At 37.6% G+C, this 19,651-nt stretch overlaps 1 protein-coding gene across 1 annotated transcript in view; it reads left to right on the top strand.

The window, feature by feature from the left end:
• SLC39A8 (solute carrier family 39 member 8) overlaps positions 1 to 18,436 on the top strand; it is a 61,557-nt gene extending 43,121 nt beyond the window's left edge. Inside the window, exons 6-8 of the mRNA XM_074228155.1 lie at positions 11,840 to 12,047; positions 12,243 to 12,427; positions 16,667 to 18,436. Coding sequence (XP_074084256.1) covers positions 11,840 to 12,047; positions 12,243 to 12,427; positions 16,667 to 16,816 — 543 coding nt within the window. The 3' untranslated portion in view covers positions 16,817 to 18,436. The remainder of the gene's footprint in view (positions 1 to 11,839; positions 12,048 to 12,242; positions 12,428 to 16,666) is intronic.
• Positions 18,437 to 19,651: the final 1,215 nt, after the last annotated feature.

Here is a 19,651-nt window from a genome sequence, read left to right as displayed (position 1 = left end):
AAATCAGAGAGGTGAGGCCATGACAAGCACACGAACTGGATTTGAGTCGGGGGGTATGCTAAGTCCCCAGTCTCACTTTCTCCCCAGAGCCATCTGGGTCCAGTGGCTAGATAGGAATCAGGATGACAGAAGATGGCCCTGGGTGCAAGACAATCAGGATTAAGTGACTTGTTAAGGTCACACAACTAGTAAGGCAGCTAGGAGGTGCAGTGGATAGCCTTGGAATCAAGAGGGCAGGAGTTTGAATCCAGCCTCTGGATTCACACTATGTGACCTTGGGCAAGTCACTTAATCCTGACTGCCTTGTACCCAGGACCATCTCCAGTCATCCTGATCCCTATCTGGCCGTTGGACCCAGATGGCTCTGGGGGGAGAAAGTGAGGCTGGTGACTTAGCACAGCACCCCCTCACTCATATCCAGTTCGTGTGCTTGTCATGGCATCACCTCCCTGATATGGTGGTCTTCTTTGAAAATAAGGACAAGCGTTGTACGTAGCAAGTGTCTGAGGCTGGATTCAAACTCCTGTTCTCCTGGCTCCAAGGCCAGTGCTCTATCTACTGCACCATTTACCTACCATAGTTTTATGTCTAAGGATCAAGGTCCTGACTTTATATACCCTTTTCATAGCTGGAGTGCTTTGGTTGGTTATGTTAGTGACTAAACTAAAGATATGGAATATTTTTAGACTGAATTAACTGCTGTCTCTTAATAAATCTATCTTATAGATTAGCACCAAGATCATTGATTGGCTGATGAAATTTATATTAGCCTTCACCACAGTGAACTTTTAGAAAGATTCTTCTGCAGGAGTCTCTATCCAATTATCTGAAGGAATACCAAATGTTTTAATTAAGTGGAAAAGTATGTGTGTCTTTAAAGCTAGCTGTTCTCCATGCTTAGTCAGTCTCCTGGATCTAAGGGAAAGAATTTTGTCTAAAGGTTCTTTTCCCTGAGTCTTTAGTCCTGCCTGCTTATTGTTGTTATGAGGTCATCAATATATTAAATATCCTAAAAGAATACAGTTTCTTTGTTTAAAGTTTTTTACTTGCTCCTTTTCCCTTGTCCTTTGTCAGTCAACCTCCCCCTCACCTGCCTATTCAAAATCTAACTCTCCCTTTGTAACAAAATGAAAGCAGTACATTGGACATATCTGAAAATATGTGCTCTGAGATATCTCTGTGTCTGCATATATACATATATATATATATTTACATTTATATATTACTGTGTATCTTTGGGCATAAATTCAAAGCATTTTATATATTTATATATTACTGTGTATCTTTCTTTGGGCACAAATTCAAAGCATTTTATTAATGTGACTTCATAAAACCTAGGGAGCAACTTCATTAATGACTTATGTTTTACCTTGGAAAGCTTAGAAGATTTTGTTTTTCCAAGATCCCTGGATGATTGAAGTCTCCAACCTGGCTTACCAGTGTTTTGAGGTCTTTTGATGTTATGAAATAGTTATATTCTTTGGGTCCTAGTATTTTGTGGCACTAGGCCAAGTCCCTAGAAATAAAACGAAAGCTCCAAGACAGCCCCTGTGGGTTGGATGATATGCAAACATCTGTGTATACATGAGATAAAGACAGGATGCATTTGAGATGGGCACTAGGATTTTGGAGGCTCAGGAAAGGCTTCCTGGAGAAGGTGGAACTTTTATTGGGATTTGAGAGAAGACAGGAAGAAGAGATAGTGAAGCAGTAAAGAAGAAGCTCTGGAAATAATAATAATTGTCATAGAACATCCAAAAAGAAAATAGATGTGATACAGAAGAAACTGATTTGGAGCCAGGGTGTTTCTCCAAGTGAGCCTGAATGCTTCAGATCATGGCAGCCTTGCAGTATTGGAATCCTCACACCCAGCATTTTTTGGTGATTTAGGAAGCAGAACTTAGCTTCATGCACTCTTGGAGGATGTGATTGTTGATATTTGAGAAGCTTTCCCCCTACCTCTTCTTCTTCTTCTTAGCTTACAGTACATTGACTTAGTCACTTCAACTTACTTGTCTCCTTTGAAAGGATGGATAGCATGGTGGATAGGGAGCTGACACTGTTCAGGTCCTATTTTTGACATATTATGACCCGTGACCAGGTAAATCACTGAATCTCTCAGCCAGAGAGGTGGCAGTATGCCAGTCTGTGTGGATAGACGATGAATTTCCACATCTATCCAGAGATAACACAGGTTGAATTTAAAAACAAAAAACAAACCCTCAAAATATTCCAGCAGATGACAATTACTTCTCCTTTTGGATTGGGAATTCATTTCATGAATGTTATGGTACAGGGACTTTAGGATGGACAGGAATTCCTACTGTGTCCTCTAATCTCTCTCTCCAAAACAATCTCTTCTCCCTATCCTCCTCAAACTGCCCTATTACTGTCAATAAACATCACCAGTATTCTTTTACCTATTAGTGCTATTTTCTTCTCTCTCTTCTCGATCCCATTGTTAGGTCCCAGTATTTCTTCCCTCACAACTTTGAGCCAGTAATTAACCATCTGTCACTTGTTTTCTCTTCTGCTCCCTCTACAATTCTCCATATAGCTCTCTGTGGATATGTTTAATGTATGTCTGTGTGTATATTTATCATCTTACATGCATAAGATTGATATATTCATTTACAGCTATAATGACAAGTGTATACACAAACATTACATTACCGACTCACAATGAGATGGTCATGCTTGGAGATAATTGAATAGCCGTGGTGATGGTTTTATTTCTATGTGTATTGTCCTGGGGTTGTTCCCAAAGTGGTCTCTTCCTATTCTAGGATCCTTCACACCAACTATTCCTTCTATTTAGATTTCTTTCCTGTTTGCTCTCTCTACCATTGCCACATCCACATCCAATTTAGCCTAAGATTTGCTTGCTTCAGGAGACTTTCCCTTATCAATATATTTATCAGGATCACTCTCATCATTCTGACTCCACCTTGCTGGCATATGTATGGTGGGATTGGTTGGGACTGAGTACAGTCCAGTTATAAAAACCCAAACAGCTGAGAGAATCTTTGTAAATCCTAGGATCAGCCAGCTGATGTAGAGGACAAAGCCCTATGTCTAGAAGTCAAGACCTGAGTTCAAATTCAGTCTCAGAATTGTACTAGCAATTTGACCTTAGACAGATCTTTTGACCTCTGTTTGCCTTCGTTTCCTCAAATGTATATGGGAATAGTATTGCACCTACGTCTTGGGTTGCTGAAAAGTAGCAAATGAGATATTTTGTAAATGCTTGTTTTGTGCACTTCCTTCCTTCTCCTCTAGGACCTCTCTGGTATCAAAAAGAAGAGATTTACCCAGGAAGATAATAGAGATAAAGTGTGAAATTATCAGACTGAATCAATTAATGAAGAAATGAACATTTATTCAGCATTCCTTTGTAGAACTGTGCTAAGCACTTGGCCTAGAAAGGCAAAGATAAAGCCATCCTTGCTCCTCTTGAACCTCCAAACTTTGGAGGTCAGAGGGAAGCTTAGTAGACTTATTCAGGCAGGCTATACATGCCGTTTAACCTTCTTCCACATTGTTGTCATCTTCTTGGGGGGGGGCATAGATTATAACTCCCCATAGCACATGGTTTTCAGGGAGTCTGATAGGCCTGAAATTCTCTCTCTTTGATCTGTTTTCTAGATTAGTTTTTTTTTTAGATTTTTTTAGATTTTTAGATTTTTGCAAGGGTTAAGGGACTTACCCAAGGCTGCACAGCTAGGTAATTAAGTGTCTGAGGCCGGATTTGAACTCAGGTACTCCTGACTCCAGGGCCAGCTCTCTATCCACTATGCCACCTTGCCACCCCAGATTAGTTGTTTCTGATCACAATAATACTTACATTACATAATACTTTAAAGTTGGCAAAGACCTTTAAGAATATTATCTCATCCTCACAATGACCTTGGATGTGAATACTATTTTGATCCCCCATTTTACAGTAGAGAAACCGGCGGGATCATATAGCTAATAAGTATCAGAGCCAGGATTTGAACTCAGATCTTTATGACACTAGTTCTAGCACTTTAGCCATTGTAGTACCTATCTTCTTTTGACTGTGGTGCCTCACATGTTCCTCTGATTTTTCAGTTGAAAAAAAAACCAAATCCCCCCCAAATTTTGTTTTGATATTTCTTCTTGTCATCTTGAATTATTAAATTCTTTTTGTTCCATTCTGTTTTTCAGGTAATCCACTCCTTGCCTCATTTTCTTCTTTTATTTTTAATATTCTTCTATTTTTTTTTCTCAAGAGTTCTAATTTTATTTTTTTTAATACATTGCTTCATTTCTTTGATGCACTCTTGGAGACCTTGTGCCCAAACTTTCTCTATTTAATGAGGCAATACTTTTATTTTTTAATTTTTTTTAGGTTTTTGCAAGGCAAATCGGGTTAAGTGGCTTGCCCAAGGCCACACAGCTAGGTCATTATTAAGTGTCTGAGACCAGATTTGAACCCAGGTACTTCTGACTCCAGGGCCGGTGCTTTATCCACTACACCACCTAGCCGTCCCTCTCCTTTTATTTCTCATGGAGTTCCTTTCATCTTCCGACTTCAGAGTTTTCTTCTGTTTACTTCTGTCTCTTGCCTCAGTTCCAAGCTCTGTCATCTCCTATTTTTTAAGGCGAATTCTTAGTCCTGTTCCTGGTGTAGCCGTGATATTTCTGCTGCTACCTTGCATCAGTTCTAAATGGGGTATTGGTTCCTGGTTCTCTTTCCTCCCTCACAGCTCTGCTCTGGCTAAGGAGAAAGAATTGCCTCCATATGCTCTATTTGCTGCATTGCTCAGTGCCTATATTGGTAAATCAACTTAGATGATGGCCTTGGATTTGTCTCTGTCTCCTCTTTAGTCACCAACTGGGAATCCCCTTTTGCTTTTCCTGAATAACAAGAGATCACTGTGACTTCAGTCTTCTAGGAAGGCCCCAGCGACACCTTGTCCTTACTTAGTACCCCTGATATTGAGGGAAGAGCTTACTTGTATTACTTTGGGTTGATTTCTTCTTCTGCCTCTTCTTTTAATTTTGCCTGGAGAATCTCAGAGGAGTTGGATGTCACTGTGACCTCTCCAATGTTCTCCCTGGCACAGCTGGAAGTATTCTGTGGACTCTCAAAACTTAATTAGTTAAGTCTGGACAGGGTTTTAGAAGGTGCATGTAGCACTTGTTTTGAGTTTTATTGAAGCCAATTTATATTATGAAACATACTTAATACTATCTTCATAAGTTCTTGGAGGTCTGACCTCCCAGTGACAATGGAAGTTGTATGAGAAGGGGAATTTGGAAATAGGTTTTTGTAAGAAGTAATATTGTTTCCTGTATGTACCAGAGTACTTTCATGATTTTCATCCACAGAGAGTACAGGCTTCCTTTCAGAAGTAGTTCAAGTAGATGGTCCATTAAGATAACTGTAAATATTTAATTTGTTTTGTACTTTTAAATTCCACCAACAGTGTTAATTTAAACTGTGAGGACTCCTTAGGTTTCCCAAAAGTTCATTTGTATCAGGGCAGCAAAATTGTATGGTTCCCAAGTGAAAATGAGGCAGACTTGTTTTAGATCCTAAATTCTCGAGACAGTGCCTCTCACATTCCAGGAAGGAAACCATTTGCCAGCCTACTCTTAATGATTGCTTTCTTGTTAATAATTATGTTCATTAGCAAGAGTATTGGAAATGAGTGTGGGCTCCTGTTGGAACCAAATGAGTGGAAACTAAGCACAGTTAACTTAAATGAGATTACATAAATTCAGAGGAAATTTCCCTTTTTGTTTTTTCTGTTTGAAATTTCCTTTTGATCACATTTTTCTTTACTGATTATCTAGGTGATCTGGGCAAATCCCTTAATCTTCTTGGTTCTCAGTTTCCTCATTTCTCCATTGAGGTCATTGGAATAGATGATCTGTCTTTCAGCTTAGATCTATCCGTTTGTCCTCCATGCCCATGGGGAATTTTTGTTTTAGGATGGGAAGGACAAATAACAGCAGTAAAGTACTAGTCACTGACAAATCTACACTTAGAAATTATGTACAAGTATAAATCAAGGAATATATGTGACATGGAGTGGTATATTACCAGACTTAAATCTGAATCAGACTTGCCTCATGTATGGGGGCATCACTTCGATTCATCTTGCGGGAAACATGAAAAATGTTGATTTAGTATCATTATGCTGGCTCAGGAAGTAAGACAACATTATTATAATACCATATACCTGCAGTTCTCAAACTTTTTGTTTCAGGACCTAACAGTGATACTCCTAAAAATCATTGAGGATTCATCCATAAAGCTTATGTTTGTATGGCTCATTTCTAGAGGCAAGCAGCTAGATGGCATAGTAGATAGATCATTGACTCTCAAGTCAGGAGGACTTGAGTTCAAATTTGGCTTCAGATCACTTATTAGCTGTGTGACCTTGGGCAAGGTCCATAGGATTTCCATAAGAAATCCTGTTCTACAAGCAACATCAACAGCACACATTGCTTGAATGGTTTCAATCTGTTTTAAAATAATTAAGTTCATAGCCTTGCTCTTCCTCCATACTTGTGTTTCCTTTTCTATTTCCCATTGGCCTCTTTTATCTCAGGTGAATGTTTAGTATTATCATCTATTTGCATCTTTAGAACCATCTTTACTTCCTCCCCCCCCACCTTCCATTCCTGTAACTTTTCCGTTTTTGTTGAATCTTGTTCCAGTGTCATAGCATCATAGAACTAGGGTTGGGCCTTAGAGTTTATAGTTGTCCCTTTTTTATCTTACAGTTGAAGAAACAAAGCCTCAGAAAACCTAAGTGACTTGCCCAAGTTTACATATGCCACAAATCCTAGCCCTTGCCTACTGACTCTTAAATCTAACCTTCTTTCCACTGCACTAAAAAGTTAGGAGATAGGAATAAGAGCAAGTTTTATTGACTTGTAAAAGCTAGTCACTGATAAATAATAATAGTTCAAGGCCTTTGGAATGATTCTTTTCAGCATCAATCCTGTAACTACTCCAACAATCCCACACAGGATCTTGTTGCATTATCTGGGAGAGGGATGTGAACACAGAATTCTAAAATAAGGAATTATTGGATAGAATTTTACTAGTTAGGGTCTATTTGCTCAATAACAGCAACAGAGTTGATGGTGAGTTATAAAACTTCTCTTTGTGAAAGTTTTCTTGTGGTAGATTGTTCCAAACCTGTTGAAAATTTATAGCTGCTAACGTGTAAAATGTCCATTAGGATGCTGCACTCTCGGGGTTAGTGAGAGAGATGATAAATTGACTCAATGATATCTGTATCATTAAAAGAACTCCTACCTGAAATTAATTTAATTTATTTTTCAGAATTAAAGGCATTCCGATATAGTCTCTATAGAAGCCATTAAGCAATTGGAGTTTAGTTTTGGCATCTTTTTCTGGATCACCCATGGGCTTACGTTTATGTGAATCATTTGAAAAAAAAACCAGTCACTACTCTGATGTCAAATGGTTTAGTTAAATGTGTTTTTGTTTTGACAATAAATTCTTTCAAGGTTGGTTTCAAGTCCCATATCTTCCGTGCCTCTGTTCCTGACCTTGCTGACCCATATTTCAGTAGATCCAAATTCTTGTTCTCTATACCAGTGTTCATATTGTGTATTTATATTGTATCTATATTATCTGTAGTCTATCAGATGTAAAGGAAGGCAAACCAAAGATCTCCAGCCTATTGGAGAGCTTTTTTTTTTATTAAAGATTTTATTTATTGTGAGTTTTACAGTTTTTCCCCCTAATCTTGCTTCCCTCCCCCTACCCCCAACAGAAGGCAATCTGTCAGTCTTTACATTGTTTCCATGGTATACATTGATCCAATCTGAGTGTGATGAGCCAGAAATCATACCTTTAAGGAAGAAACGTGAAGTATATGAGATAGCGAGATCAGACAATAAGATACCAGTTTTTTTTTTCTAATTTAAGGTAACAGTCCTTGGTCTTTGTTCAAACTCTACAGTTGTTTCTCTGGATACAGATGATATTCTTCACTGCAAAGAGCCCCAAATTGTCCCTGATTTGTTGGCACAGATGGAACGAGCGAGTCCATCAAGCTTTATGTTGCTGTTAGGGTGTACAGTGTACAGTGTACAGTGTTTTTCCTAATTCTGCTCATCTCACTCAGCATCAGTTCATGCAAATCCCTCCAGGCGTCCCTGAATTCCTGTCCCTCCTGGTTTCTAACAGAACAATAGTGTTCCGTGACTTACATATACCATAGTTCTCAAAGCCATTCTCCAATTGAAGGACACTTACTTGATTTCCAATTCTTTGCCACCACAAACAGGGCTGCTATGAATATTTTTTGTACAGGTGATGCTTTTACCCTTTTGCATCATCTCTTCAGTGTATAGACCCAGTAATGGTATTGCTGGATCAAAGGGTATGCACATTTTTTGTTGCCCTTTGGGCGTAGTTCTAAATTTCTGGATAGCTTTTTTAAAAGGCTATTTCTGTGTCCCCTCCTTGTGTGAAAGGAACCCATACATGTAAGTATTTTCTGTGGACTGCCATGCATGCAATACTTTTTGCTAGCATCTGATGACCTTTGATGAGGGAGAAAATGTCTAGGGACTTTGAGCAGGAACAAATTTAAAGAAGCCATTGTCAAATAGGGGAGTGTGAGAATTTGAGTGAGAATATCCTGGTTTGCTGTGTGTGTGTGTGTGTGTGTGTGTGTGTGTGACCAAGTCATTGAGCATCTCAAGGTTTCAGTATCCTTATCTGCAACATAGGAATGATGAGACAGTTCTGGGGTCTTTATAAGGCTCAAATGAAATAAGAAACTTTAGAGGCAACCTCCTCATGAGTCAGGTGCATTGTTTCTTGTAGATGTCCTTATCAGACCCCCCCCCCATATCTCATCTTCTTCCTGGATTTATTGACTTTTTAAATTCTCATCTTATAATCTAAGGAAGTCAAGGAGCATGTTGGATATGACTCATAAAATAATAGCAATGCACAATCTCTTCTATTAATTGCAATATTCAAGTTCCTTGTTTATAAAGGAAATGGAGACATGTCTATTCCCATAAGTTTCTCTTCTCTTTCTGAAACCCCTTAGAGGCTAGAGTAAAGGACAATGTTAATTGATTGTACTTTTAATCTTATTGTAGCAAATAATTGAGATTTTAATCAAATCAGCAAAATATCATAGTGAGAAGGATCACAGGCAGTCACCTCTAACCATTAGGCACAACTATTAACTTCTTTGTACATATAGTCCTACCATTCAACTCTTTCTGGGTGTTAAAAGTCTCTCAAGGATTCTCTTTAAGATACATTTTCTACACCATAAGAGTTAAACTTGATTCTCTCAGGAAATCTCTCTTTAGTTCTTGTCAAAGATGACACTTTAACTCTCTCAGTCCTTCAAGGAAAGAAATCCCTTAAGAGTTTTCTCTTATTATAATCTCTCTCTAATCATATCAAGTCAATCTTAAGAAGCCAGTTAAGCTGCCCTTTCACCTCCCCCCCAACAGATTTTATTCCCTTTTGAAGATAACCTAATAGCATTCATGTTTTCTGTGGTAAGGGCTGTTGAAACTGATGCTATATGATCTAACTATAAAGCACCTGATAAATATTGTCAAAGATAGCCTCTGCTTAGAAAATTATTATTGAGAATGAACCATTTGAAAAATTTAATGTCATACTTACAAGTATTTGTAATTAAAATGTACTTTTAAAAGCAAGGAAGAATTATTGGAGATGAGATTACTTACAAGGGAGACATTTAGAACTTCTCTCATTTCTAATTCCTCTTTTCTCTCCCCCCCTTCCCCTTGTTTGCTTCTTTCCCATCTCCTTCTTTCTCCTCCAAGTAAGAGTTTTTAGACATGATTTGCATTTTTGAAAAATGTAATGCCCCGAGGTCAAATTAGACATGTTTTGAGTGTAGGCAATGTTAAACAATTTAAAGGAAATGTTTTATTTTTAGTGTATGCATTCAGAGACTGTAGTGGATTGCCTTTTAAAAACCTTAGGCAGTCTTTGAAAGTGGTTTTTTTTTTTTTATCAATAACTTCATTGCAGTGGCACATAACCATCTGTACTAAGCCTCTGATTTCTTTGAAATTAGGAGCTCAGTCACAATGAACTTATAAAATGACATGAAACACGGAGGCCTGGGATTTCTGAGAAGATGAACTGAAATAAAAAAGAGAAGTTGCTGGGATGGGTTTTCATTGCCAGACATCTTAAATGGGAAACTGAAGTCCTGCACATTTTGATCTCATCTGGGCACCACTAATTTACTATGATTTGATATTTCCTTGATTCCCTTAGGTAAAGGGACAAGTGCCTAAATTCTATGATAAGTGATATATACTAAAACATATGTGAATTGAGGACAAAGACCGCCTTGTATTCTTTGTATGTATGTCTAGTGCTTAGTGAAATACTTTACACATGATTCTTATAAATTTGTGAATTGAATACTACAAATGTATATGACAAATCAGGATGAATCCCATAAATGCCATCCTCCACTGTATCATGGCACCAGATCAAGAAAGGATTCCTTCTTGTCAATCCCATTAGAATGTGAGACACTTGAGGGCAAAGACTCTTTTTGCCTTTCTTTATGTTGCCAGAAATCAGTGAGCACTGTGTGTGGGCCATGGAAATCTCTTAAATAATTGCCGATTGACTGACCCAGTCATATTATCACATTTTTCTGCAAGCTTGAACCATTAATCATCAGCATTTAGAATTTGATGCATGTTCAAAGATGATAAACATGTTAATTCTTCAGTGTTCAACAATTTTCAAAAATAATATTTCTTTGTGAGCTTTCTTTAGTGAGCTTAGTGAGCTTTCTTCATTTAATACCCTTGTCTGATGTCTGTCATTGGCCACATCCTGTTGATTTTTCCTTTCCATCTTACTCAAAAATCTGAATTGGAAGGGGCCTCGGAGACTTTGCTGTGTAAACTGTCCTGGAAGGAGAACCCCTATATGACAATTGGGTATTCTTCTGCTGCTTTGAAAATCCACTACTTTCTAAGACACTGTTCTACTTTTCCATAGCTCTAGAAAGTGTGGGAGGTTTTTTCCTCAACATGGAGCCTTCTGCTCTTTTCCCTTAAGTTGAACATGACAATCCATTCTTCCCCATATTCTCTAGGCTGAGATCCCTGTTACTTTTCCTTATGCGTATGTAGTAAGACCTACTTGGAGACTCTTCTTCATTTTCATATCTTTCCCCTGAACACTCTTGACTACCTTTACTTGCCTCAGTGTTCTCTCTCTCTCTCTTTGAAATGCCTTTCCATATCCTTTCTATTTATCTCAATCTTGCCATCAATGCTTATCTCATATTTCCTTACCTACAAAACATTCCCAAATGACTGGTCCTCAATAGTGATCTCCCCCTTCTTGGCAGTCATAGAATTGATCTGTTAGTAAATCATAGCCTTAATTTTTTTTGTGGAATCCATGGTTTTTTGTTTGTAAAGAACTTCTGTTGAGGAACTTTCCCAGTGCAGATCAGACATTCTCCATAATTAAAAGACTTAGAGGCTTCTGGGAGCAGAGAAAGGGGCACACAGCCAGTCTGTGGCAGAGGCAAGTCCTCTTAGGCCTTCCTGCCTCTCAGTTCTATATGTAATAATGATACCTCTCAAACTGCATATGTGTGTTCTATAATATTCTTTTATTCTCCTATATGGCAATTTTCCTTTTTGTATTATTAACTTGTCATGTAGTCTTTGCTTTTCCAACTCAGCTGTAAAGCTCCTCATGTCAATGTACATCCTCAAATGCCTAAAATCTTGCCTTGTATGTAGTGCCTATTATAATTAACTATATCTTTTTTCTCCATAGGATGGGAAAAAGGAACCAAGTTCATGTACTTGTTTAAAGGGGCCCAAGCTGGCAGAAATAGGCACCATTGCTTGGATGATAACCCTCAGCGATGCCCTCCACAACTTTATTGATGGTCTGGCCATTGGTGCTTCCTGCACCCTCTCTCTTCTTCAAGGACTTAGCACTTCCATAGCAATCCTGTGTGAGGAGTTTCCTCATGAGTTAGGTAAGAGACTTCTGGTCAGGGCAAGGATCTGTTTGTTTTGGTGTGATTTTAATTGAACAAGTTTCAGCCAAGGACAAAAATCCTGTCGGCTGTATTCAGATGAAAGAAAAGCTGGGAACCCTGGTGATCTTTTCTGCTTGAAGCAACATATTTATAGTGTAATTAATCTTGCATTTTCTCTTTCTCTTTTACCAGGGGACTTTGTGATTCTACTCAATGCAGGAATGAGTACTCGGCAAGCTTTATTTTTCAACTTTCTTTCAGCGTGCTCCTGCTATGTTGGGCTAGCCTTTGGCATTTTGGTGGGCAACAACTTTGCCCCCAATATTATTTTTGCACTAGCTGGTGGCATGTTCCTCTATATTTCTCTGGCAGACATGGTAAGAAGTTGTTTTACTCTCATTTTAATTTTATACTAAACCTTGGAATGGCAAGGAGTGGGAGCTCACCATTTCTTTATTTCTAATTGTTATGTTTACCTTGGAGGGGAAGGCACATTCTTCAGGGGAAACTCATGGTGGAAGTTTAAAAATAAGAGCAGGAGCAAAAAACCCAAACCTTAAGGAAGGCCATCTTCCAGTTGTATAAAACTCTTCTAGCTGAGAGAGAAATTGCTTTCAGACATGTTCTTGGAATGGTCTAGGAGCTAGCAGGCAGCAAACATGTAGAGACATTGTGCTATGATGGGTAGATGACTGGATCTAAAACTTGTCTGGGTAATCATCCAATCATCGATACTCCAGGCAAGTGGTGTCAAATTCAAATTTGTGTATTGACTCAGAAAATCACAAATGAAAATTATCTATGTTGTGTTGTATTTTTATTTATTTTTTTTCAGACATTTCCTGATTTAACAACTTTTGGGAGTTTTGTTGTCTTTGTGGATTGATTCTGCTGCACAAGAGAATATCAGACCTTTTTCATGGCCTTATTTTTTTGTTTGAATTTTGGAGAGTCTCATGCAAGCCCTTTTTGTCCATTTTGTGTTGAGACAGTTGTAGCCAAAGAGTTTGTGTTTTGCTTTTGTGGTGATGCACAGTTATGAATGCTCTGAATGATTTATTCCTTTATCTGTGCAGTTAAAAATCTTAGGCAGCCCCATACTTGGACTAAATATAGAAAGTTGAGAAAAATGGAATACCATACTAGATATTTCAAGAAAAGTTCAGGTTGTGTCTGTTTGAGTGTGTGTATGATTACAGAGAGGCAACTAGATGGTTCAGTGGATAGAGTGCTTGGTTTGGAGCCAGGAAGACCCAAGTTCAAATTTGTGACCCTGAGCAAGTCACTTAACCCCTATTTACCTTAATCTACTGGAAAAGGAAATAGCAAGCAACTCCAGCATCTTTGCCTGGAAAACAGCATGGACAGTATTACAGGGTCATGAAGAGCCAGACGTAACTGAGCAACTGAAAAGCAAGCATAACTGCAGCAATTAGAGCTGGAAGGAATCTTCTGGATCACAAGTAAACTGAGGACCAGAGGGGTTAACTGAATGTTGTTCAAGATCACAGAAGTTCTCCAAGTCCAGTGCTAGTCCTACTCTGATGTCTCATTCATGGCATAAAGTCATCTCTGGGTCCTCGAGTGCCTTAATAGCAGCATAAAATTTGGCAACTGAGTCTTGAAAAGAGTTTGGACCCAGCTGTGGTTTGTTCATAGGAAGACCTAGGTAAAGTCAGCAGGAGGCTCAAGTCCCAGGGAGGGTAGCTACCGGGTTGATGTTGTTATTACTACTACTACCACCATAATAGTTGAAGACCATTTTCTGAGGTGGTGTGATCGGTGTTGGAAGAGACTGAACAAAATCGCAGAGACTGGAAATGGGCACCAGGGGACAAATTAAAACCAACTGCAGTCGCAGAAATCTATCTCCTCATCATAGTTTAGAGAATCTGTGCAACAGTATCTCCAAGTGACTACAGATTGTTAGTATCACATCTGCACACTCACAAATGGACATACTCACTTCAGTATCCTATATTTTCTTTGGAGTATGATGAACCTGAGTTTTCAGAAGAATTCTTGGTTGGAAGTATTGTAAGACTAATAAGACTTTGAATGTGGGGTGCTGACACCATTAGACTGTATCATGAGAGGAGGGACTATATTTTGGGGGGGGTGGTTCTTAGAGTGCTTGGCACAGATTAAGTGCTTATTAAATAGCTCATTGAATGATGAGTTTTTATCTCTTGTATGAGGGACAATTCAGCTAAGTCTAGAAAAGCTTGTTTGGCTCCACCAACTTTTGTGGTTGTGACTCTCATTGGTAGTGGTAGGAGGTCTCATGGTCAGTGAGATCATAGGTCTTTGAAGTTTTGTGTGTGTGTGTGTGTGTGTGTGTGTGTGTGTGTGTGTGTGTGTGTATGTGTGTATGGCTCTGAAGCTGCTCTATTGGAAGAGTGGTTGGCCAGAAAAATCATTAAAAGAACCTTGGGCAGATTTCTAGAGAATGAAACTGCTCAGTGTGTTATAGGGATTCTTTATTTTTAGAGGTGCTCGACTCAGAATGATTTCACTTCAGAACCATTAAGTAGAAAATTTAATGATTTCATCTATACCTTCTTGCCTCTAAATTGAGCCCATGTTCATCAATGTTGAACATTTAGATTTCTCTTAAACATGCCCTAGCAGCCAAAAGGAGATTTTTATACCACATACCACAAAATTCTTTGATCTTTCCTGTGGGACCATCCAGATCCTTTATAAACACACATCCCTATAACATCATAGCATAGTGGATAAAAACTTGACTTTGAAGACAGGAAGACCTGGATTGTATTCTGTCCTCTACTGTATACTGTGGGTTAGTGACAATCCTGTATAAATCACTTAACCCAGAGGTATCAAACGCAGCCTGTGGTATCATAGTCTATAACCCTTCAGAATAAAGTATATTAAAAAATAAACAAAAAGATGACATAACGAATGACATTAATGTGGTTTTTCTAAGTCAATAGGCATCCCATAAGCATGCAGTTTGGTGATCCTTGTTTCTTTTTCCTTTTGACTCCACTCTCTTCCCCTCTCCATTCCCTTAGTTGCATAGAGTGGCTGCCTGCATTAGTAGAGGGCTTTCATCAACTGGAAATTCTTTATATCAATGAAATAAATCACAGTTCTAGTTCCTATCCTTCTTCTTGTTCAATTTTGATAGTTTTATTAATAATTTAATTAAATATTTATAATTAATACAAAATTCACTAATTAAATTTAAATAGAAATAAGTAGGAATTAATAGGAATATGCATTAAATAACATAATTGCCATTACTAAATCAATAACCTATAATATAATAATAGCAACAATGATTAAAAATAATATTATTTTACTGGACTTAGGCTTCATTTTATTGAACTCCTAAGGAGATAAGTACTTTCTCTTTACCTTATAGTTTGGGGATTCTCTTGATACAGATCAACCCTCTTAGCTGAAGCCCTCCTCCAGTGGTTCCTGAATGTGTGAAGTGATCTTAGCTTCTAGAAACCATGCCAGCAGAGCATAAACTTGAGTCATTTCTCCTAAGCTGGGAAGAATTCAGGTTTCAAAGGGGCATGGTTTCCTGTCCCAAGAACCAACTGAGGGTGGGCCAAAGGTAATGAGGTATACCCACAATGACAGTGTCATACCTCCTAAAAGTCTAGAGAACTGGGATTTGGCAAAGTGCAGAATGCCCACTCCTGTCTGCTTGACCTTGGCAGATAAGTGACTTGCTCAGGGTCACAGAGGCAGGATGTGGCAGGGGAAGGGCATGAATGGGAGTCTTCTCAACTTTAAGTCACTTCTCCATTCACTTCAAACTAATCATGCCAAATTATATAATGCCTTTAGCCTTATAGTATGATTTTGCTTTATAAAATTCTTTCTCATTATTTGTGTTTTCTTGCCAAAATCCTATGAGGGCACCTGTCTTTATTGTGAATGCTTGGAGATTCTCTGAAATTTTCTACTGTTGGGTAGGCACAAAGGAATTATGACATTTGACGCCCCATTTTGGGGGACCTGTTCAAATAGGTGACATTTTCAGGTATTGTCACAGCACTCGCGCTGTAACCACTGCACTTAGTTTTAATTGCTTCAACTGAAATGAATTATTATACATTTCTCTCTTGTTTAAGTGGTAAGTTGAATCAAAAGCTGTCTGTTCTAGTGGTATGGGGAAAGGGAAGTAAAGCACGTGAGGAAAGGTAGGAACAAAGACAGAAGATTTGTTTTATCATGATTCTTCTGATGGTTGACTAATCTTATTCCATTAAAGCTAATTTTTTTTTCACTCTTGGTGATAAGGCACATATTTTTTTCGTAATTTCATTTGTTCTAATGCATTCCAGCAGCCGAACTAGACCATTGAATCAATGATTCATCTTTTAATATAATGGGAAAAGCTCTGGATGTGTATTTAGAGGACCTCAGTTCATGACCTAGCTCTCTTCCCTGTGGGACTTTGGTCAAATTCCTCCTACCTGGACCTTTCTTTCCTCGGGTGTAAAATGAGTTATTTGGGCTAGATGACAGCTAGGCCCCTTTTAGCCTGTTTATTCTCAGAATTTCTGACCAAAATATTGTTTCACCACAAGATGGCAACAGCTATCTAAAAATCTGCCTTTGTTTTTCCCTAGTTCCCGGAGATGAATGATATGCTCAGAGAAAAAGTAACTGGAAGAAAAACAGATTTAACCTTCTTCATTATTCAGAATGCTGGTCTGCTAACAGGATTCACAGCTATACTTCTCATTACCCTGTTTGCCGGAGAAATTGAGTTGGAGTAATCTGACTTTGAAGGTGGCATAGTTAATGAAGACAATTAACCAATAAAAAATGAAGAATTAGTCTGTGCAGGGGCTTTTGGTTGATCTACTAAGTTAAAAGATAATCTTGTTTTCTTTTTCAAGTCACAGAAAACCAGTTATTGGTTTCAGGCATGCAAAAAGGCTCATCAACAATATGTTACAAAAATAAATCCAGGAATATTTAGAACTTAAAATCTTGTAAAAATGAATACTAAAAACTGTCTTGACATGTAATTGGGGAATAAATAAAATGCTATTAAAATAAATCCAAAAGTTAGATTTTTTTCTTTTCTCATTAAAAGTGTTAACATGCTATATGTAACAGAGAACCACTAGGCTGCTGAGCCCTTTGCATTCCATATGACTGGCAAAAATGTCATGAAGATAAAGAAAAATTATTACAGGTTTTCCAGGCCTTAATAATGCTGGGATAGGAGGAAAGGCTCAAGTAGTTTGAAGGCAGGTAAATTCTGATTAATCTGTTAGTGATTATGGGCATGCCCATCAGAACATGGAAGAGAATCAAAACAATTTTAGCTCACATAAAAGTGATGCTGAGATCTTAACTTATTAATTAATGCAAACAAGAGACCACTTTCAGCTTTTGATCTGCTCTCTCTTTATGTGTCTCAATGACTTGTAGATTTATTTTGAAAGCCCCTTTTAAAAATAGAAAAAAAAGATTATGAAAAATCTGAATATTCTAGACATTCCAAAAAGTTTAATCATATGTACTCAGAATTTTATGAATATTTTACCCCAAAGGATCCATTTCCCTTAGATTTGGGCTTGTTAGAAGAAGATTTTAATTCTAAAGCTGAAATTATCTTTCTGACATTCACAAATTTTATTGTGACATATTGATAACTGAGTAGCAGATCAACATTCAATGAGGTGAAAATGATCAGTATCAATGTATGATAAATAGAGAGATTGTTTATGGAAAGAAATAGTAAAAATTTTAAGCAATTTTCAAGAATAGTAAATGTTGGTTCAGCAAGGTTTTTATAATCCTATATAACAGCTGGACTTTTGTTATAAGTAAAGGGTTAATGGAGGGATTATGGTTGCAACTTCCTTATGGGAAACTACCTGATTTTTGGAAAATTGCTTGTTTTGTTATCAATTGATCTTTGTCTTTTACAGTTTAAGTACCTCACTACAAAATAACTCAGGTTATTTTTCTACGTTGTGATAAGGATACAGCAGAGACCAATCTATCCATTAAGTTAGGAGTTTTTAGTGAATTGGCCTGAATGGTTTTTAATTCTGTATTTTGTATTTGTATGTAGAATAATTCACACTTGCATATCACCTTAAAATAAAGATTATTTCAAAATGTGAAAATGGATTAAATTCTTGAAATCAGTGGTTATCTTTCCTTTCCAATTTTGTATCATGTTTTTATGTAGCAGTGGTTAACCAATTTGACAAACATGTTTTTTTTTATGTTATATGACATAGATGACAATGCTTCAAAGTTTCCAGTCAACCAAATAGTAAATGTATTTGAAACTATGAATTGATGGTATCTGTAGCTTCCTTTCAGAAAAAAATAAACTTTGATATATTATGTACTGAAATTCTTGTGAGAACAATCCTGACTGCACATTTATGCTTACACTACAAATTTATATTTCATAATTTCAGATGGGTCCTCACTACATTCCTGTATCTTCCCCACATCTGCTTCATATTTAACTGAAAAAAGTTGAGGTTGTTTGCTGAAATTTCTCTCTTCTCTCTCATAGCATCACTCAGATGCCTTCACCGCTGTCTCCTTCACCTAATTCTTGCATGAAATACCGGTCCTTCTTCCCAGGGCAAACTTCTCTAAATGTATGCTTGTTCCTTTTCTATCCTTTTAAAAAAATAACATATTGTTCCTTTTATCAAATCCACTTTTTCACTAATCTTCAGTCAGTTTATGGGCTGCTTTTCTGCCTTTGCATACATACTCATGTCTTTTCCATCTTTAAAAATACAACATACCCTCTTCTCTTCGGCTCTCTTCCCTTTTATGGGTAAACTACTTGATTAGATCATCTAAAATCAATTCCTCTACTTTTTTCTTCTCACTTTTAACTCCATAGTCTGCCTTTGGATCTTGCCATTCAACTGAAACTCCAAAAGCTACACATGGCATCTTAATTTTTTGCCAAATTTAATGAATTTTTTTGTTTTTAATATTTCTTAACCTTTGTAATCATTCACACCTTTAATCATTTGATACTCACCCTTTCTAATTCTGGGTGACATTGCATTCTCCTGGTCCTTCTTGGGCCCTTTTGTTGGATCTTTACCAGGGCCACATCTGCTATATGTGAGTGTCCTGGAAGACCCTTGTTCCATACGTTCTTTTCTTCTTCCTCTATGCTATTTTATTTGATTTCATCAACTCTTTTTTTTACAAGGCAATGGGGTTAAGTGACTTGCCCAAGTTCACACAGCTAGGTAATTTATTAAGTGTCTGAGGCAGGATTTGAACTTGCATCCTCCTGAGTCCAGGACTGAGCGGTGCAACTAGCTTCCCTGATCTCATCAACTTTGATGAATTCAATTGTCCCAATGCAGATGATTCTCATGTTATTTTTTCAGCCTTAACTTCTCCATGACTACAATCTTATAACTCCAACCGACTATTGGACACTTCAAACTTGATATCCCATAAGGATTATTTAGCATATTCAAAATTGAATTCATTTCTCCCTTTTCCTAACTTCCACATCATTATTGAAGACAACACTATCCTCTCAGTTATCCAAATTAGTTGTCAAGTCATGTCAATTCTATCTTCACAACACCTTTTGTATA

The sequence above is a fragment of the Macrotis lagotis genome, chromosome 3, assembly GCF_037893015.1.
Source record: "Macrotis lagotis isolate mMagLag1 chromosome 3, bilby.v1.9.chrom.fasta, whole genome shotgun sequence".
In the NCBI taxonomy this organism is placed as follows: Eukaryota; Metazoa; Chordata; class Mammalia; order Peramelemorphia; family Peramelidae; genus Macrotis; species Macrotis lagotis.
Note: the sequence above shows the minus strand (reverse complement) of the source record. Positions and strands in the feature narration are given on the sequence as shown.